The sequence below is a fragment of the Necator americanus genome, chromosome II, assembly GCF_031761385.1.
Source record: "Necator americanus strain Aroian chromosome II, whole genome shotgun sequence".
NCBI lineage: Eukaryota > Metazoa > Nematoda > Chromadorea > Rhabditida > Ancylostomatidae > Necator > Necator americanus.
Window position 1 is genome coordinate 8,139,641 of NC_087372.1, and position 21,899 is coordinate 8,161,539.

The following is a 21,899-nucleotide window of genomic DNA, read 5'->3' on the forward strand; positions in this document are numbered from 1 at the left end:
GGCCGGCGACAGCTTTTTATTTACCTATTTCTGGTGGGATCTGGTTACATGGGACCCCATCGATGCGCTAGCTGCTACCATTACTTCCTCTCTATATATATCGATTCGCGCTCGAATCAAACCCATATTCAAAACTTTATGGGACCTTAACTTTCTTCACGGGTCCCTTTTAGGCCACAACCACTAAGGTCTTCGAGAACGTCCCCGTGCCCGGTTTGGTCGTTTGTATATGTGATTTTTTTCTCTCTCTTCTTCGCGTTCGCCACCAGACGACAACTAGCTTCGTTAGGAACAGGAAACGAAGATGTCAATAGGGAGCAGAAAAATATATATGTATCAAAAAACAACGCTACACAGTATTTTTCGCTACTCCTGCTACTGCTCAATTTGCTTGTTTATCCGTGCGAAAATTACTAGTTAACGTCTCTCGAGAATAATTGAGTATGTTTTCGAGCGGCCGGCCTTTTCTTGACGCCTATGTATGTCGCGTTTGTCGACCCTAACACCGATTGTTCAACGTTTTGCTTCCACCAGCACCGCATATAGCCGGAATATTTATGGCTCAAAAAACATCCCTTCTGGATTCTGGAAGAGAAGAAAAAAACAGCCTGGCCTGCATAGTAAAAAAAAACTCTGATTAGAGACAAGAAAAAAATTCTCGGAAGGGAAATGAGTTGTCCTTTCCTCGGAACCATCAGAGAATTAACGACATTCAGGATTAATCCTGTAAATCTAACGGGGACCCGAAGCTTTTCTTTCGAAGACTTTAAGAATGAGATTTTCGAAAAGATCGAGAAATGGCTCGATTCTTCTGGAACATTCCATGAATTTTTCCATGGTCGTGCAGCTTAGCAGATCACCTAGTAATGCTGCAGTAACGTTACTTTCATCTCTCCTTAGAATTTACTGTCAAACTATCCATAAAATCCTTGAAAACCTAGCAACCTAGCTTCATGCATTCGTTTTCCGGTAACTTTTTTCTACAGAAATTAAGCGCTTATGAAAGTTCTCTCTGTTTTTTGTAATACCCTCCGCCACCGAAATATATTAAATAATTGCTTCTTATTATTGTAAATTTTGTAAAATAGCTGAAATTTATTGGAGGTAAAAATTAATATTAATAAGATATTTTTTCTGTTTTATCGCGGAAAAATCCTTCACGCTGCCAGGCTTAACATTCTGGGATTTTCTTGGATTGGGCACGACTTCAAAATTCACTGAGAAACTTGGCGTATCTCGTCTTTTTCCTTAAAGTTTTTACATCTTCTTCTAGAAATTTCCTTGGACTGAACATTTAAGTGCTTATATATTCGTGTTAATCAGCTACACGTTCATGGTTCTCCTTATTTGTTGTCCAATCGCCGGACACATCCATCGTGGATTTTCTATCTATCTCGGACATAAGCGGAAATTTCTCCAGAAATCGCATACGGTATTTCACAAGCTAATGAGCATGGTGAACGATTATTTGATGTTTCGTCTGCTTATGGAAGAAAGTGAGCTTCGTAAAGGTCAACGTCGTCAATCCGTACAACAATTACAACAACATCGTGGATCGCTGTTCATACCCAGAACATCCATTTCGGATGGTGCTGGCGTTGGTAAGTAGGAACGGTTCTTATGTAGGATTTCCGCGCACACACACGCGGGCGCTATTAGCGATCCACGTCCCGGATCCAATCCTAGAAACGAATTTATCCCTCAATTTCTCGCATACTCCGCTGTGAGATATCGAGAATTTCTCACGTGCAAAATGGCTGTGCATAATTACTGCAATTCATGGATATTGAGGGGCACGCACATATATATTATATTATTATTATTCTTCACACTAAGATCATTAGGAGAGCTTTCACGCTCAGTTGTTTCCGATAAATTGAAATCCAGAAAATTATTACGGGACGGAAATAACCATCCATATGAGGTCTACTTATCTAAATCCTACAAATTTTCCTATACAAATTCAAGACATTTTGTGGATAACTGCAGAGAAATCGCATGAAAATCATTCACGTGGAATAATAAGCGGTCTTATTCCACGCAAACCTTCTCGTTTTTCTCCCCCACCGGAAATTAGCATGTAGGGAAATAATTATTGGTGCGGATAATGCAAAACTACAATCATCTCTGGAATGATTTCCAGGGAATCATTTACAATTATAGTTTGTTTTTCTGTTTTTTTTCCTCCCTCCAAAAATTCAATTCATCTCTCTATAATTTCAGAACCATTCTGCTCACCGATCGTACCACATATACCGATACGACAACGACTAGCGAATCGTCGATGTACAAGTGGTGAAATTTGTTCTTGGATTTTATATTTTTGCAAAAAAAAAAGAAAAACAAAAATTTAGATACTGGGAAGTTATTTGGAAAGAGGGTTAGTGAAAAAAAAACTCCAAATTTTTCCACAAAAAATAGGTGATAAAAATAACTGCTGTGAGGTGGGAATTAAGTTTAATGGGGTCAATAATTCACTATTAATGTTTTTCCAGAAATTTCTTCATAGAATCCTTGAGAATCTGTCTGTCTCTGTAGATCAAGTTCACTTCTTTTGATCACTTGATGTTTTGAGTCCAGGAATACGAGTTTTTGAGGCGAAAGCTTAGAGATTTAAAGCGTTCCGAGGAATTTTCTAGAATTTTCTTCCTCTTCCAAGTGTATGATATAGTTATTGATCGGGAAATAATTTTATTTTTTTATGGGCAAGGGCTTATCATCAAGGGTGTGCAAATGCTCTTGTTTAAACAATACACACACTGAACAAAGCTTAGCGTGGGGAAGTGAATCGTGGATTTGATTTCTAGCCGTTGCCCTATTTCAGTAGCTTTGTCCAGATTTTTCTGCCAACGATGCATCATCGAATAGAAAATTTAACAGCTAAAATTTTAAAATTGAAAAAATATAAAAGAAAAAGAAATTGTTATGCAAAACACAGTAAAAGATAATAAAAACAAAAACAATTTTTGTTTTGAAATCTCTTTCCATTCCATCTTTGAACTGCAATGACTGAACGAGGGGACCAATTCTCGCTTTATACCGGACCCGGAACTCTCCATTGGTTGATGCCACACTCATAATATTATTCACTGTTTTTTTTTCTATAGAGTTAGGAAAGGTTTCGAAGCGATACAGGACCTAACTCTTAGTTTCAACGACTTGAAAAAATGAGAAAAAAAGGAAAATAAAAAAAAAACAATTCCACATGATTTAGCCATTTTTCTCTCGGAAGTCCCTAGCTAACTTTATTGGGGTTTAAAATTACATAATGTGAAGATATTAAGGGAAAAATCAAAGAGATCGTAAGAAAAAAATGAAGACATGATTTTCTCAAACTATATAGGTCATTTTCGATATTTCTTGCACTGTTACCCACTTTTTCCAAGTGTGGACGGAAATATGTGTGGAAAATACTCGTAAGGATAGTAATTTTTCTGGAAAAAAAGTGATATTGTCGTTTAAGTGGTAATAGCAGAGTTCTTCAAACCGGGGAAAACTTTTCAAAGGCATGTAGTACTTCGAGTGAAAAAAACCAATAAATGGTACTCGACCTTTTTTTGCCCTCGGCCTTTAATAAGAGAATGTTGTCCTTTAAGAACACAGTGGCGAGGGGGGAGGGCAGAGATGTTTTGAATAGGAACAGATGTCCTTAATTATTTAGGACATTTATTCCTATTCAAAATGTTCATATGTAGAGAGATACATATGTATTTCGCCTGTATACGCATATATAGACACGTTCGGAAAATTAACGAGTGAAAAATATTTTTCTCCCGCAAATTTTCCCACGCTCAACGATTATAAGCCATCCTTGTTTGCAAGGTATTCTCTTATCGCTGTAGTATTATAGTTCTGGCTATTCGATTCCCGGATATTTTTAGCATAGCATAGACTTAGAAATTTTCTCTTTTCGCAATACTACCTACTAGTCCGTAGTCTCCTAATATAATTGCCTCCTTTGAGGGTAATTTTATGAGGTATACGGTATTGCCTACTGTTCAATTAGAACACCAAAGTCACACGTTGTTTGTGTTTTTGATTGGTCTATTAATTTCAGCACGAAAAAAATTGGAGTTGCTGATAAAAATATTGCGCTTAGAGAGTTATTGCGTAGGTAGGAGCTTTTTTTTATCCAAGGCGAGGCTTAAATGCAATTTTTTTCTCACGAACAGAAAAAAAAATTCGATCTATAAACACTAAGAAGCAAGAAGAAGAAGAAATCGGAGAAATAAGAACCGAGGGGAGGAAAATCGGAAATCAAAAAATTCTTTGTCTACTTGTAGATTATAGTCATGCCTATGATCTGCGGTAATCCCGCTTCCAATTTTCACCGCTACCCTTTTCAAATCTCGTCTTACTTCAACGAGCTGTCTTTCTCTTACTGGATAGGTTTTTCACTGAGATTGGACCTTTAGGTTTTTTGCGGAAGGAAATTGCGGAAGTTTTTCAAGGACTCAGCAAAAACAAAAAGAAAAATCCTAGTAAAATTGTAATTTTGTCTCGTCTATGTCTCGTTAAAATGTACAGAAATGTTCGAAGAAAGTGTTCCGCAGAATTTGATTTTTATTTCCGATAAAAGTAGAAAAAGAAGTAAACTTAACTGTGTCAGTAATTTGTAGCGGTGTTCTCTTGAATTTATCGTAAAGGACTACAAACGGCGTTACGGTAGTTTCGTTTTGTCATGTATAGAATGTAAATTATCCCTATATAATGTAGATTATTCAGTGGAATTGTATTCCTTATTGAAAAAACACTTAAAAGAAAGTAGAAAGAAATAAAGGAGTGAAAAATAGTGTAGGAAAAATAAAATTTAATACAGAAATTGTGTCCGTTTGAAAACTGATTGAAAAAAAACTGAATAAAAATAAAAGCCAAAACCTGTAAAATCGGAAAAATCTGAAACCATAAACCTGAAAACTGAAAATAATTATTTTTTCGTTACAAAAAATAATTATTTACAATTTTTCTAATGTTTTTCACTCACGTTACTGAGTCGGCTGCTTTTTTTGCTTCGAAGCCGCATAGAACCTTTTTCTTTGAAAACATTAGTTATCCTGCTTTCATACCGCATTGTTTTCTCCGAGAGAACTAAATGGAAATCACGTGGCGCTCGGGTGCGGGTGGCAATCGTAAGCCACCACCGGCAGCAGTTATTTACGAGCTATAAGCTATAGATGAACGTCAATATAAGCTGTTCTTTCCCGACTGCCAGCCACCATGAATAATATTGCTGATATCCGGGGCGACATGATGGCCGCCATTCATTCATTCATCCTCCACGGAATTTTTTATTCCCGCTTTTTTCGCGAATTTTTCCCTTTCCATACTTATTTTTAATATGATTAAATCCTCTTTGATAGCTCTTATTCTGGGTCCCATTTCAGAGCTGTTAACTGTTAGGTTATCCGAGCGTAGGAGACTGGAAAAGAATGATGATTTTTTTTTTCGAATGCATTGCAATTAAAAACGTGCGATGAAAGTCATGAGTTCAAAAAAAAATTAAAACTGTACTACTCTATCCTGCATATCGATTGAGATTTCGTTTCGAAAAAAAAAGAACGCATTAAAAAAGAGAAAAAGGAACAAAACGCAAAAACATTCACTTTTTTGACTTTTTTCTTATCGTAGCTATCTTTCAGTTGATGTCGGTGATGAACCACCGTTAGTTGGTGGTTCATATGTTGGATCAGTTTATGGACAACGACGACGACGAATGAGTCTTCTACAGACGTTACGTCAACAGAATCGTCAACTAAACGACAGCGGACTGGAGATTCATCGACAACGAACCGATAGTGAAAGTACGAATCGAGGTGATCTTGAGTACTTTTCACGGGCGCATGAAGCACAATGGAGAACATCCGCATCTGTTTTTCTTTTGCACGTTCATAGGCAGCGTTTTCTGGAATTTTCCAGCAAGCAGCTAGGAAATTGTGTTAGCCGAATGGCAGCGGAAATGGCAGTGGACCAAATTTGGAACATGGAAATTGAATAGAATTTATATGCGCTGACTTCTTCATGCCTATAAATACACGTAGAAGCAGAGAAGCCTTCTTGGAATGTCTTCCTGAATCAGGCAAACAATATACATTCACATTCAGTGATGTGAACAATTTCAATTCAGGACATTTCCTTTTTCTCTGGGGCGCTAGAATTCTGAGTTTCTTCGTTCGAGTTTTATTCTGGATTTTTCGAATTCACATCTTTATAGGATAACAAACATACCAGTAAATGTAATAGGTTTTGTAGCATTTATTGGATTTTTCACAGAACTAGTACTGAATTGGAGGTGCCTTGCATCCATGAATATTGTATTTGACTCCGAAAAAATATGCGCATACATATTTGCCGCCGAATGCACTTTGCAACGTTCAGAAAACGTTTCAGGAGCGGTTATCCTTGAAGGGGATCTTCGCGAAAAGTTTCCTCTTGTCCTCAAGCTCTACATGAGTTAATGTTAGGGATGAAATGTGAAGAATCCATGAAAATCCTGTGAATGATCGCACTTTTTCTTCTGGAATTTTCTCACCATTAAACTTTCGAGAACTTTCTTTCGAGAACTTTCTCATCGTAGAACATATGGCGATGAATGTGAGAATTCACAAAATTTCGACACCGTCGGCCGGCGATGTCCTCAGCAAACATCAAAGAACAGATATTCATCTTCAGACCGCTCCGTCCGGAGAAATCCTTAACGATCCACTTATTAGACCCTCAGGGCCCAAATATGCTCTTCGAAAACCAACCACAAACATCTGCGGCATCGGCGGATGATTATTTTGGGAATTTTTGATCCCGAAACGCATATGATTAGATTCTAGGAGAGTATGAAGTTGTGAGGGTGCTCAGTAAAAAATAACATGTGATCACATGGCATAGGGTTATTTACTAATATGGACGAGTTTCCTCGCTTTCAGACACGAGTCCTCCACCGCCGAACAAAACACCACCACCACATGCATCACCGTCAAAGAAGACGTTCGCATCGAATCTCAAATCCAAGTATGTTTTTTTCGAACGGTTTTTGAGACGAATCCTTGTATGAATAGTGGATGGAATGCATCCAGAAATTGGATCATTTTTCCCTATTCTCTGAAAAACGCGCGATAAAATGGATAAAGACGCATGAAGTGAAGCCCCTAATGCCTGGGGCTAAGTGGCTAAGAATGCGTCCTCGATGGTCGCACATCATCCACGCATTGTCCGACGTCGATGTTAATGTCCGAATTTGAGTAAACATCGCTGTAGCGCTGGATTCCGAGAGGAGAAAAGGGGTGAAGGGACAGAAGGGAAGACAGCTTAGAATCCAAATTTCATTCCTTCTGGCTATAATGAGTCGCCGCCATCGTCCGTACAACTTCCCCGTCCACTACGCATCGCGTAATTTGCATAATTACTCGACGAAATGAGCTTCCGTTGCTTGCACTGTGCACAGGAAAGTGTCTAGAGCTGTTTTGCTGAGTCTAAACCGTGAAAACTCGTCCAGTCCATCCTTTTCTCGGCTAAGGGTAGCGTTTTTTAGATGAAGAAAGTGAATAATAAGTGGTAGAACAAAAAAGCTTCTTTATAAGTTAGCACCTTAGTCTTTTCTGTTAGATATTTAACCGTACACCTCAGCTAGACTCGCGTTTTGGACAAGTTAGCACATAATCAATGACGACGATAAGACAGAGTATAAACACTTAGGAGAATTAAATCTTTCATTTCAACTAGCTCAAAGATTGCTTTTTTTCTAATATTCTGTCGGCATCCTGGGAAAACGTGGACACAGAACCGATTGGACAAGTTTTTTTTAACGTCTTAGAGAGAAAAAAAGAACATTTTTGAAATATCCGAAGTACAGGTTCAAACTATACATAGAGGTAAATAATGCACCAAATCTCAGTTGTCTCCTAGCCGGCATGGATGCGGTACTACCGCAGCTCAACTCTACATTTTATTTTCAATGTTTTCATGGAAACAGAAACAAGGCGTTTTAATTTGTTATTCGACAGAATAGTTGGCGGAAGTTGTGCTAAATGTAACATGCATTACAAAGTAGAGCAACGAATGCTTGATTACTGATCAAAACCCGATGTAAAAAGCAGTAAATTTTTAATAAAATATTCATGAGCTGCCAAAAATTGACGCTATAAATTTGGATTCAAACAAGGAAGTTAAGTTTACGGTCAAATACATTTTATTGTTTTACTATAGAGTGCCTTTGCTATTTTTAATGATAAATATTTCCGGAAACTTCGGATTAGATTCTGATTCATTGTCATAGTAAGGGAAAGAGAAGCACTTTTTTGATCATATTTATAAGTCTCATGGATTCATCCATGGATTCCCTATCTGTGGATTCCTCGAGAATAAAATACGTTGTTCACTTCCTGTTGTACTGCGATAATTCCGATAAATCACCGTAGGGGCATAAAAACGACTTACTTTTTGCGTTGTAGGAGAAATGTGTAAAATTTCCGATGGTACATAGTCCCATGATGTTTTTCCTTGTTCTAAGCTCTATGAATTATTTTCTCTGGGAAGAATTTCGAATTATTTCCCATGTCTTTCTAGTTCCCGGAACTTAGAGGCATTATCTTCTTCTCAGAAAAAAAAGTAGGGAAATGTTTATATCGATTTATAGAGGCGCTTGCTCTCGTAATCCTGGATTCAATTCCTTCAATGGGAATCGAGAAAATCTCATAAAAAATTGATTATTTGACTTTTAGTGTTCTACATAGATGTCCAAGGAGCGACGAAAGTTTAACTCAAAACAATTTTTTTTCTGTTCTAGCTATAGATTTTTTCCCATCTACCCTATTTGACTCCTTTTTGAGTCTCATTTCACGAGTAATCCGAGAAAATTTCTGGCCGATTCACCATAAATAAATAAGTTAAATAGAAAATAATTGACTAACTACGTAATAAAATAACTTAAGCATGAGTTTTATTAGATACCGGTGAATGTGAATTTGTAGCCATATTTTAGCCGTATCAGCCACTATTTTTTCAACAAATCATCAAGAATCCCAGGGGATCATGTATGAGCGGAGATCGTGGATTTTTGTTTGATGCTTGAAGAGTCGGAAAAAAGGGGGGTTGTAGCTTCTAAATGTGGAGACTAGGCGCTAAATCCTAGAATCACTTTGTTGGGAATTCCACAGGGATACGAATCCCTATGAATAACCTCGGACTTCAGTCAAAAAGGTCGCGTAAAGTTTGACAAGGCGACATCCATCCATAGAGTCGTCTATTGTCCGAGTTCTCACGGGACAAACGCGACCGCCAATAGTTCGCTTCGAATAATTCGAGTAGAAAAGCCGGAGAGTGGGAGAGCAAAAATCAACGGGTAGCGAGGGCTTCGCTGAGCGGTGATGGTGCTCGCTTTTAGTCTCTTTGAATAGGATCCAGACTCTTCAGGATCTCAAATATCTTTGAACTAGTAGGGACCAAATCGGCAGGAGATGTTCGTGGTCGAATCGAACTGGCTAACTACTAGTTCGTGATGTGATGTTTGATCTATTCGTGGATAATTTCTGCACTTTTTTTCAGGCTATTCGGAAAACGTGAAAAGCATCGTGTTGACGGCTTATTCAATCCAAGTGAAGAACATTCTCAGTCATGCGACATCATCGGTAAGTGTGCCCCACTTCGAAATCGTGGGGCCGCGAAAGGACTTCGTGGATCGACGGGGAACGTGAACAAATGAGCTGCGCCTCTATCCAAAAATTAAATTCACCGCCATCGCTTGCTTGCTCGCTTGCTTGACGACCTGATTTAGGTAATCGCCTGCAAATGAACAATAAACAAGCGAAATGACGCCAATAAAAAAGGTGACGTGGGTGTAGAAGCGCAAAGAATATTTATAAACATAGAAAAAGTTATTCTCAACTATGGTTGGAGGTAATTTTGAATTGGGTTTTTCCTGTTTTCATCATGATTCACAAAATTATTGTGGTCCAGTTCGTTGATTCTTCTCGGGAAGTCCGGAAAACGGTTAGACGGACGAAAAACGTGCAAGAAAGCCAGATTTTGAAAGAAACGTCAAGACTGAAGCATGTTTTCCCGATCCATTTTACCAAATTTTTCTGAACTTGGCTTTGTTTTTTTTTTGGCCTATTCGTAGCTCCAGAAGTTTCTGGATGCTTTCGGAATAGTTGTAATGTTCTTAAGAAAAAATTTCCAGTTTCATAAGTTCGATTTCTTCTTAGCGGGATAGGAAGTCCGCTCTTGTGAATGTTTCAAAAAAGCCGGAACTAGTATCGCCGATCCTCGGAATAAACTGGAAAAAAGTCCACTCTTGGTGATGTTTTGCAAATTTTCCAAAATTTCTTCCAGGAAAAGGCATAGGAGGAAGCCCTATCAAAAAATTGGATTTTTTGGTCCGGTTTCGACTTGGGAACATTTAAATTTGGACTCACAGTTTCATATGAGTTTCCAGGAACAAAAATTATTAAGAGTTGATCAAGCATATTGAATTTTTAAATAATAAAGATATTGGGAAACGGAACGGACGAAGGGAGAAAAAGCAGAGAATTCGGAAAAGCGATAAAAGAAACTTTGTGGATCTAGTCGCTTGCACTTCTTTTTTTTTTTTGCAGGTCGCGCACGGAAATCGCCATCTACCACTAACGATAGTGGACGCGGTAGCCAACCACATTTGGATAACGATCGAGTGATCGGCGAAACGGTGGCGATCATTGAAAGACCGAACGATGAGAATGATGAACCTGTTAAACCGTACAGAAGGATTCGTACTAGTAAGTTTCTTTTTTCCCCTGGATCCTTTCCTGGCTGAAGCTGAATTTTATTGTGTAGTCCAGAAATTCTACAAATTTCGATAGTATGGTACCATAAAGAAGTGCTTCTACCGCTATCGGTTATATTTAGCCTTCAGATAGGTTGCAGTTTTGGTGGCGGTTCTACCGCAGTAGAATAACAGACGTAGACAATCGATTCTAGTGAAATTTTTGGAAATCTGGAAGAAAGTTGAAAATCAAGCGACGTTTTGGATGTTAACCAAGTGTGAGCCAGCAGTCTATGGATAGTATACTTGAAAATCTCCTACCTATCGTATCTCTTGTCCTACTGCGGTAGAACCGATCCACAACCGAATACCTAGAAGCGTGATTAGTAGTTTTTTTAGTCGAATGTCAGGGAAAAAACTGGGAATTAATCTTTTTTCTCTGGATAGCCTTTCTTTGAACATCTACTAAATCCCATCTTTTAAGAAATCATCGGTACCATTTAAAAAAAGGACATTGACTTCGTACCTAAAAAAATCCCTTTTTTTGTTAGTATTCCGGAAAATGCTTCCGTATGCCTGTTTACATCGAGAAAATCGGTAAAACACAGTACTACGATCCATAACAAATATGTATTTCGCTCCAAATAGTTTTCTATCATGCAAAATTGCTCATCTAGACTCGATTAGGTCCAGTAATTTGGTCCTGACACGAAACTAACGGAACGGAGGTATTCATTTACTTACTTGAAAACATGAGAAGATCTATGGATTTGCATTCTCGAGTACACATTTCGAGGCCAAGTGATTCCCAAGGGAAAAATTTTCGACACCAAATTCTCTCATCTGAAAATAACTGTAGAGACGCATTTGTTCGTCAATAAACAGCGTTTCTTGTGACCTTTGTTCGTTTTGGGACCACTGTCGTCTATAATGAGCCGCTACATTGTTGTTTGTGCTACATGAGGAATGTATGAGGAAGTCGTTAAGAATTCCCTACGGGAAATGCTTGACCTATACACTGGATAGTTTTATGATTTCAGGAAATGAATACGGGATAAACTCATTTACCTCTGGATAAGCTTTTTTCTGGCAAAAGAAAAGGCATAGAGCAAGTAGTGGACCTTAATCCAGAACCTATATAGAGTTCAAGAACCATAGGCGTAAACTAGGGGTGGGCATCAATTTTGTGCTCTTCTTGAGAAATCAATCAATAAGCATCTCCGTAATGATTTTTCATTTTCGTTTAAATAATAAATGAAATAAAAATTGAATATAAATGAAATAAATATAAATGAAATAATACAAATATAATGTAATAACTTATAGTAATATAAATATCTTAATATGAACGTTGTGGAATAAAATACAATTTAGTGAAATTTAAGACTCAATGGAATTAAACTCTTCAAAGCTTGTCGTCCCTGTTTCCACAAAATCCCCATAATTTCAGGTTCCTGCCCTGATCTCTCTTCATTGCGTATCTCCACGTCACCTCGTGCGCCAATTGTCGATTCCGAATCCGAAGATGAGGCGGTGACTGGGGAACGAAACTCGAGCCCCATTACTGGTTCGTATTACAGTTAATCAATCCGGTTTTCTCAATATGAAAGCGGGTGCAGTGTGTAATTGAGCTATGTCGGGCTCCAGGTTTCAAAAACCGGAAATAATCCCCTTTAAAAAATCCCAGAAAAGAGAAGAGAAATTCCTACATTTTTAGCAAGGTTATAGAAGGAAAAGAGGGAAAGAGTGAAAAATGAAGGAAAGAAAAAGCTTCTAGGAGGAAGAGGTTACTGGAAAAAGGCTATAGCTATATGTTAGGCATATAGAGGATTAATATTTTCTTAGAAACGTCCAGAAGAAATAGAAACCTGTAAATTCTCAAATTCCATGTGATTAGAGTTACGAATTTTTTACAAAAAAATTAAAAAACAAAGAATGAAATTTTGAAATTTTCTAACGTCAACATCTGAAACATTCGTTTAAATTGGTATGAATCTCCTTATTTTTGTGTGATTTTTCATCTTTAAGATCCAAATGTATATATTGATCTCACCAATCCTAAGATTTCCTTATTGGGTGTTACTAAACCTAGTAACGATATGGAATCACCATTTTTCATGCGCTCTATTGTTGTCCAGACAACTATCCAGGATAAGAGTGACTAAAGTTTTTTTCTGCAGGTTATAAGACTTGTAACGTCAAAAGAAACTCTTTTCGAGAATAGAAGCAAAGTTCCCCCCCCCCCACCCCTTTTTTTGAAAATTGTGGTTCTGGTCTCTTTTTTTTAGATTTTGGAAAAGATAAAAAAGAGGGACAAGCTCAGTAAAAACCGTACTCTTCTTCTTTTTCAACTTACTTTCCTTTTTTTTTCAAAAATACATGTGTATGTAGATCCTAGTTTTTTGGAAATTAGAAATTGTTTTATTTCCTTGGCTGACAAAATGAATTTAAAAATAAGGAGTCATGGGTAAAGTAAAAATGGAAAATGAAAGTGATAGTTTTAAAAAAAAACGGTTGAAAAACGAAAGAAGCGTAGGTGGATCCCATTTCTGCAGAATAAAGCTGCCATTTTTTTTTTCTAAAAAAAAAGATCGACTTTTCTAGAAATTTCCTGTTTCAGCAGCCGATACGTTGGTCGAACGTCGCCTTATGCGTCGAGCTATGGAAGCGGAACGTCGTCAACGTCATCATCGTCCACAACGTGCACAACTTGCAATGTGAGCGATCAGAATGAATGATCAGACGTCATCGGCTTCGGTCCTTGTTCGAAAAATTTCGTTTTTTTTTTTGTTGCCAAATTCCATAGAGTTCCCAGTGAAATATCCTGTTCAAATGATGTATGATTTCTTGAGAAAAAAATTCGTACCTAAGAAACTCTTTACGCTATACACATCATTTCTGCATCCCCTCTTTTCTTTTCCTCGAATTTTTCTTCTTTTCCTCGAACTAAGGGGCTAAATTCGCGTACTATAATTTTAATTTTGGATAGGCTAGCTGTGCTGAGCTAAGGTACAGTACCAACACGTTACTGTAGATAAGGTTGATTTTGTGTTTGTGTGACATACTGGTGACGTTATGGCAATCCTAATTAAGTCCGTATTTTTGCGAATGCTTAACGAGCAATTGCGGTCTCTGTTCTTCAGTGTTTGATTTATGTTCGCGTGTGTGAAATAAAATGCACGGCATGTGTGGATTCGATGCTTTCCTTGTTTTTTCGTCCATTTTTCGGACGAGTTGTCCGTTTCTTCCTTCGTTTGAGCGCTCGTTGTGATTTGTTTGTGAAAGCGCGTGATGAACATTAAAGGATTAGAGGGATGGCTTTTCTAGAAGTTTATGAGGTTATTCTAATCTTTGAAACGGCGCGGACAAAACAAAGAAAATCCCGGTTTCCTTACTGGATTTAAAGGACGAGGGAGGTCCCCAGAAAATCGAATCACTAGGATTTGGGTATTCGAGAACTTGCTCTACGAAAAAATACTCCCGAAAGGGATGCGAGCCAAATTAAGTTAATAAACTCTCGAAACACGCTTATGTGGTCAAGCGCTTGATGTGTGCATTCGGTGGCATACTGTAGGCTACTGTAACGGTGACTAAAATGTCTCTTTTTTCTGTCAAAACAAAATTAAAATATATTTTTGAGGAGCTTAGTTACTCGTGCAGGAACATCGCTGGCTGAATTTCTTTGGTAGCTTTCAATGCTTTTCGATCAAAACAATCAATTGTGTCAGATTTTTTCGGTAAAAGCTTTTTTCTTCAAACTTTAATGGATATTTGGAGAATCTAGTTTTAAAACTCAATATTTAGTTCTGAAAAAAAAACGCGAAGTTTTTGTGAAAAGGGGAAGCAGGAGGAGAAATTAGGCAAAAACTATTAAGACACATGCCGTGTATTTCTCGAAGCATCGCCTCTAATATTGCAAATATCCGAAAATGACTCATTCCTCGAACTGATCATAGTTCTGAGTTCATCCTGTCAGGCAAACACAGGAACCTAACCAGGAAATTGCGATGATTAAATGTTTGTGTATGTAACATAATCGAAATCCTATAACTTTGTGATTCTCCCCTTATTCAGGGACGAAGAGACGGTGGATGAAGAAGATGAGGATGTGCATGAATTGAGAGAATTATTTAAACAACGAGAAGATGACGTCATCAGTCGGGTGTCCGCTATGTCTAGGAGGTGAGCTGAGACAGCTTTGAGAAGATTGAGTTCGTAGATCAAATTTCGGGGATAGGGCCCTGAATCGGCCTGGATTGTCCGGAATGAAAGTTCCTGTAGGAGAAAGCTTTCAAAATAGAACCGGTGGAAATTGAAATAATGGATGTGCACCCTCGCCGATGAGTGAAAAATTCAGGAAATTGGCGGGAAAAGCGTCATCTGAAAAATGGAGTCGTAACACCTTAATCTCTGGATAGTAATTTTAGGGATAAAACTGCTAATCATCATTTTCTTCCAACTTCGATACCTTGGGGCATAACGAATTACCTTATATTTATCCTTAAACTCAACCACAGTGCTTAGGTTTCTGGTGAGAATTCTCGAGAAAAGGAAAGAGAAAAGAGGAAAGAGAAAAGAGAAGGAAGAATGGAGAGAAGGATCTCTGGCCCTTGGCAGCCAGGATGACTGACTCAACTCAAAATCCTCAAAAAAAGTTTATTTCCTACTTTTTTGTAGAGGTGTTCGAAGTGTGGCCGGGAGAAAAGGGCTAGCGGGAGGGATCAGAAGGCGTGGAGTGTGTTTAGAGGGTTTTGGAGTTGAAGTAGAATCAGAGTAGTGGAGTAATAGTAGAATAATAATAATAATAATAATAATAATAATAATAATAATAATAATAATAATAATAATAGTGAAAGTGGTAGTAGAACTTCTTATCTTCTGTGATTCGTGATTTACGGTCGTAACTCGCTTCTCTGTCCGGTTAGCCGCGAATTTCAAATCCCTAATAGCGTGGTTCTGACTCAGCTCCAACTCGCGGCATTTTAACGTTTCAATATCGCTCCATCAGAGCGATAAATTATCTGATGGTGCCCTCAGTCACAATATAGTAACAGTACAGTACAGTACAGTTGAATACTTCATCTCGTATTCGTTTCAGATCGAATCAAACAGAAGACCTGGCTGATTTCGATGACAATATCTCCACAATTGTTCTGGATCATTATCTACCGTTATCAAGGAGCAGTCGTATGTTTTCCATATGTTTTTTTTTAGATTTTTTTCTTAGGAGAAATGAAAAATTACAGAGAAGTAAATAAGTAGGTATGAAAGAAACCTTATTTCTTAAATTGTTAGTTAAATTGTGGATAAGTAAAATAAGTAGTAAAAAAAACACCTAGACATTTCATTCGCCTCAAAGAGAAGTACATATAAGCTTAATGAAACTACACGTAGCACGTATTGTAAATAGTAAACAACAATAGGAACAATGTACAGTAAATAAAAATAGCAATAAATAAATGCTAATTGTAAAAATGGTCGCAAAGATCTTCATATCTAGTTGGTCCTTGGAAATTCAAAAATTCAAGCTGAAAATAAGCAAATACGTAAAATAATATAAAAGAGGATTAAACAAGAACAATAAATATTCTTTTTCTAATGATTTCGTTCTATCTCGCAAGAATATTATTTTAAATTTGTCCCAAATAATATAAAAGATGAATAAACAAAAACAATAATTATTTAAGGCTTTGTGGCATTACTTCTAGGATGAAATCCAGGAGTGCTCACGTCTACTTTTCGTACATGACACTAAAATAAAAAATATTCCCTACAAATTAGTAATAATTAAATAAATTCTAGATGGTTCCTAGAGTAGCTCGGTGAAGTTTTCCACTCCAACTCCTTTTTTCACTAAAAATTTCACTTTCGTCAGAATAGAATATTTCAAATTCATCGAATTTTTTATGTTTGCTCATTCTTATGTGTCTTTGTTCATGTGGTTACCTTTATACATAATGCCGATGGAAATCTTCGGAGCCACAACTCAACGCGAAAAAAAACAGCTGCTACTATTCCACCCAGCAAATTAATTGGAATTTCGATGCAAAAATAGCATCGAAATTATCAGTATCCATCAATCAGAGAAAGAATAGTGTGGATGTATTCGTTTCGAAAAATCTCCACCCTCACTTTCATCTCTTTTATCCCTTGAGTGCCTAAAATAGAAAAAACAACCGCTTTCAGATTCATATGGTCCTCTCGGATCGTCACGGATATTCTAGCATACAATCATATTTTTTTTTTCGGAATTACCGCCATAGAACAATCGTCGTCGTCGTCGTCGGTCGTAAAGAAATAACGTATAGCTGAAACGTGTCTTTTATTTCGCTTATAGCATCGCAACGGGTCTCATCTGTGTTCGTGGATTAAATTTTCCTCGACGTTGTTGTGGAGCAGCGCGCAGTTTCCGGCATTCAAGCGTTGTTTTCTCCTTGAAGAACGCTTTCCTCCCCTCAACTGACAACTGAAAAATTTTGTTTTGCGAAGTTTCAATACAGCGACGATTCTCGTCACCTACGATCGCTTCGTATGGCGCGAAATTCGAACCATAATTTTATTTAGCTAACTTCGTTTAGGAAAAAGGTAGTCAAAATGAATAGTTTATCGGTTAAAAATGTAATAAATAATTCGCTGAAGCAATTTTTCAAAGTGCCTTCCGTTTGCACTGAAGAGAGCCCTTCACATTTTTTTTTGCTTTGAAGTTCTTCGAATCCCTTTTTGAAAAAAATCATAGACCTCAATTGTTTCCCCAGCGATAACTGGTCCCCATTGTAAACTCCTCTATGCTGCTATGTAGCTATGCGTAAAATAGAAATGTTTTTTTGAACGAATTTTTTTTTTCTGGCGTAACTAACTGACAATTCCGTCAATTACAGGTTCGCATTTTTCTATAGAGCTTATTTTTGCGATACAGCGCCCCGTTGTCAATCCGTGCCCCAATTGACAGTCGTTCGTCTTTGTGGAGAAGGTTTTTTTCGGACGTTCTTTAATCTCTTAAGACTTCCAGAAACCGGAAATTATTCCGTAGTCAGGAAATTGCTATTTTAGCGCATTCGGCAAGAAATTCAAAGGGAAATATGCGCCCGACAGCGCGTTGTACATAATTTTGCACTCCGGAAACCGGAAAGCAAACTCTTTCTAAATCTCCAAAAATTCTTCGATAATTATTATAGAAAATATTTCGGTTTATATTTCTTGGAATATTTTACTACTTAATTCCTTATGAAATTTCTCTAGTCTCCTAAGAATTATTTATCGGATTATGGACTTGGAAAATCGCAGAAATTTCTAGAATTCAAAAGCCAAAGATTGCAATTTTATAACTCTACCACGAATATTTGCTTACTTTTGCTGAAAACTCCTGGAAAAATTTCTGTTCAATACCACGGTACCTTTTCCTACTTTTTATGGCGCGAAGTGGTTATAATTAAACAAATATTCTATTGAAGATAGGAAAAAACCTGCTCACTGTATTATGTGATTTTTCCTAACCCGTACTCGACGCTTACAATAATTTTCTCAAAATAAGTTGTCAGTTGAAAAAATTTTCCCTAATAGTGTAAAGATTTTACTAGTAATTTGTATAATACGTGGGTGTATAGTTTTTTAGACTGTAGATTACAGATTAGATTACAGATGATCGGATTACTGTAGATTTACTGTACTTTAAAGGTGTGTGTAGAAATATTCATCCAATATTTCCAAATTTTCCATTTTTTTTTCATTATAGAAGATCCTGGCTCATTATTTTTCCGCATAATCAGTAGTGGGCGTAGTGTCGTATGGCAGACGCTAAGACAAGTGGAGCGATGTTAATTAGAGCAGCGGATCGTATTCCGAGCACGTTATGTTGTTTTTCGTGGGCCATAGGCTAAATGTCAAATATTCACCGTGCAATGATCCGTAAATTTTCGGAAACATCAAAAACTTCATTTTTTCCTTTTTTCTACAATTATTACAGTGTTTCATTTGAAAAATCCAGTGCCCGTATCCGATACGGATTTATCCAACTGAATAAACGCGTTCTGGCGGATAAATAGGTCTGAGTTTTTTTAACCCCAACAAAAACTTGTCAGCCTTTAATCACATTGATTCGCTTAATCTCATCAATTCCGTCAGGAAACTGAAATAAACATCGTACCGTCCGAGCGCTGGACATATTTATCCAACAATCGGTTAGGTCCCTTAGCGAAACACCATTGCACTGACGTTACGTCAGCAAATCCACCAAATATTATACTTTAAGTAAAGTGAAAAAATTAAATAATTAGTATTTGGAAGCACAATTGGGAAAAAGAAGTGGAGAAGTGCGTAGTGGTTTTATCTCCATCGGATTGATCCTCAAATGGACAAATATGTATAGAGTACGAGCATAGGAACCTTAACCACCCACAATTATCATCCAAATAGTTTTTTTCTCGATTTTTTAGAGTAAAATTTGTAAAATAAGCCAATATGTCTGGTTCTAATGAAGAAAATGCTCTTTGAAGCGATTCTCGATAATTTTTACTATTCGGATGCAATAAATGAACGTCAACATGTGTTTTCTTATACGAATAATTAGATATTATAGAGTATTGACTCACTTTTTCTTTTCTTTAGTTGGCTAGTTCTCGTAAACACGGCTCCAGGCATTCTTTTTTTCCCTGAAGAACTTTGAAAAATTCTCTTCTTTTGAGGAGAAGATTCATTCGTTTGCACACTTCTTTAAAGGCGACCATTCCCATGAATTACCGTTCTATTTTTTTTTGCCATGTATTAACCTAGAATTATTTTCAAAGAAAAAAAAGCTAAACACTACCATTTCCTCTAAACTAATATTCTTTGGCACGTACTACGACAGTGCTGAGCACCGTAACATTTTTTTTTTGGTGAAATCTCCTTTGTCAGAAATTTCCCAAAAACAGAGCAGATTTGCTGGAGAAGCTCCTTCCCTTCTCTGAATAGAAGTGGAAATTTTTGAGCGGAATGGTCGCTATCTTCATTTTATTTCCTTTACCTCCAAGTCTTGATAGCACGAGAACTAATCCCGAAGTAGTTCCCATCTATTTTTCTACATCAGGGTTCTATTTCCGGTCTCGGCTTTTGTTATCTTTCAGCGTTTTGATCTAAAATACACTTTAGTAGCGAGTGAACAGTGAATAGAAGAGTCTTTTCTTTATCGTGGGGGCCAGTTCTCGCAACGATAATTTTGCTGCAAAATGTAACAAATAGTAATCGGTTGACACTTTTTTTTATTGTTTCTGCAGCATCTGCTCTTCATTTATCTTTCAACTGAAAGTGCAACGATAATAATAATGATAACGATGTTTTATCGCGGATTTCCTGCTAATTGTTGTGCAGATGTGCTGAGTGCAGATTCGATCATTTAAATACAGCTTTTGTTTTTCGAAAGAATTGAATTTATCTGCAAAATTCCTCGAAAAAATCTTGGTGAAATCAAATTGAAAAGTCCTTCCGTGTGTATGTGTTTTTTTTTTTTTCGTCAAATATTTGAATGCAATTCCTTCGAAGGCTTTGGAGTTGTCATAACATATAAGGCGTGTTGCTATGAGTAAATGATAGAATGTGACATGTTTGGCGATTCGTTAGTTCTCTCCTCGGACATATTCTGACGCTTTCCACCTCTTTCATATTCATATATCTATTTCTGTCTGTGTGTGTTTTTACTACTTATTATAACGTTTACTATTGCTATTATTATTTATTATTATTATTTATTTGCTATATTATTATTATTATTTGAATTTAGTGTGATGTATGTGTGCGAAATTGTGGTGTTTTTGTCGGTAATTGCGTCAAATGTCAGTTTCCAGCTGTTTCTTTTTTTCATCCCAGCATGTGACTGTGAAAACTTATGCAGTTAACGGCTTATGCTCTACGGTTAAGGACATTTATTTGACAGACGTGCTGCGGAAAATTTCTGCAGCTTTCCAGCTCTTATCCTTTTAGAATCGGATTTAATTACTTGATAAATCCCATGTGTGTGTGTGTGTTCATCTAAGTCGTTTAATCTCTGATTCTGGAAAATTCCATCAGTCAGTCTTCTGTGGGATTAGCTGTGATTCTGGTTATCTTATCTGTTCATTTCATCTTCTTTAAGTGCAAAAATTTATTTAAATATGAACCAAGAATTGATTAAATTAAATACAGCTGATTGTGATTTTTTTCTTCAAAAAAAAAAGGTTCTCCTTTTTACCGCAACCTTTCCACAATTCTGCAAAACCTACCTATAATTTTCTTGAGTGAAACTAAGGAAAAATATCATTGAATTATGATGAAAGACCAGTTCTCGTACAGCCGCATATTTCCTCATTTATTAAGAAGGCAGCAGACAGAGGTTTGTGCAGTTGAAAAATTCCACTTCTCGTTACTTTTCCTTTTTTTTGTGAAATTTCTTTGAAAAAAAAAAGTGCTCGGCACCATGAACAAATGAACCCGGCGGCGGACGTGGGACCAACCCTCCCCAAAGTTCTCCATTCTGTGGTACTGGCGGTGGTGATCGCCCTCCACTTATATTTAATATATGAAGCAGGAAATAATTCCTTAAAAATTTACTATTTTCTACTTTGAGAATTTTTCTTCTCGAGAAGTGACAGGAAAGTTTACAATAACAAAAATATATATCTACTTGCATGAGATATTCGAATTTCAGGGGTTTATCAGATATTTCCAGATACCAGTATTATTTCTGCTTTTTTTCCAGATTTTTTCAGTTAGTTGTCAGTAAAATTGAGGGAAAATCTGATTCCAGGACATTGCTTAGTTATGTGCTGAGACTAAAAATATCTTTATAACTAGTAAATAAATTAGTAGATTTTTTTTCAGAGATCAACTTCGACGAGGACACGTTGTCGTCGGAATTCTCCTTGAATTTGGCCGTAAGGGAAGAAGGAGAACAAGGAGAAAGGTGAAATTTTCAGAGAATCATGAAGTTCGCTAACGTGATATTTATATAATTAGCAGCAAAATTTTACTGTACAAAAATCTTAGGATGGATTCAGAGGAGTCCTGTAGAATACAAAATATATGTCCTGGAATACGTTCCCTATGCCTAAGCCTCTTCCTTTTTCCTAAAGTTGTTACTTAGTCAGGGATTTCATAGGACGAAACCTTAATCCTTAATGTGCACGTGGATTAATCAACATTTTCCAGCGACATTCATAAT

The 21,899-nt window shown here is 37.0% G+C and overlaps 1 protein-coding gene across 5 annotated transcripts in view; it reads left to right on the forward strand.

Moving 5' to 3' along the window:
- RB195_017144 (uncharacterized protein) overlaps nucleotides 1–21,899 on the forward strand; it is a gene marked incomplete at both ends in the record, with an annotated part of 77,063 nt that overhangs the window by 25,669 nt on the left and 29,495 nt on the right. Inside the window, 11 exons of one of the 5 annotated variants that reach the window (XM_064184004.1) lie at nucleotides 1,448–1,601; nucleotides 2,224–2,295; nucleotides 5,640–5,813; nucleotides 6,918–7,002; nucleotides 9,535–9,617; nucleotides 10,584–10,742; nucleotides 12,180–12,296; nucleotides 13,350–13,446; nucleotides 14,804–14,911; nucleotides 15,828–15,916; nucleotides 21,560–21,641. In XM_064184004.1, the coding sequence (XP_064039886.1) occupies nucleotides 1,448–1,601; nucleotides 2,224–2,295; nucleotides 5,640–5,813; nucleotides 6,918–7,002; nucleotides 9,535–9,617; nucleotides 10,584–10,742; nucleotides 12,180–12,296; nucleotides 13,350–13,446; nucleotides 14,804–14,911; nucleotides 15,828–15,916; nucleotides 21,560–21,641 (1,220 nt within the window). Of the gene's footprint in view, nucleotides 1–1,447; nucleotides 1,602–2,223; nucleotides 2,296–5,639; nucleotides 5,814–6,917; nucleotides 7,003–9,534; nucleotides 9,618–10,583; nucleotides 10,743–12,179; nucleotides 12,297–13,349; nucleotides 13,447–14,803; nucleotides 14,912–15,827; nucleotides 15,917–21,559; nucleotides 21,642–21,899 lie in introns of those variants that run through there. The other 4 variants (XM_064184007.1, XM_064184006.1, XM_064184008.1 and 1 more) reach the window with 4 other exon arrangements.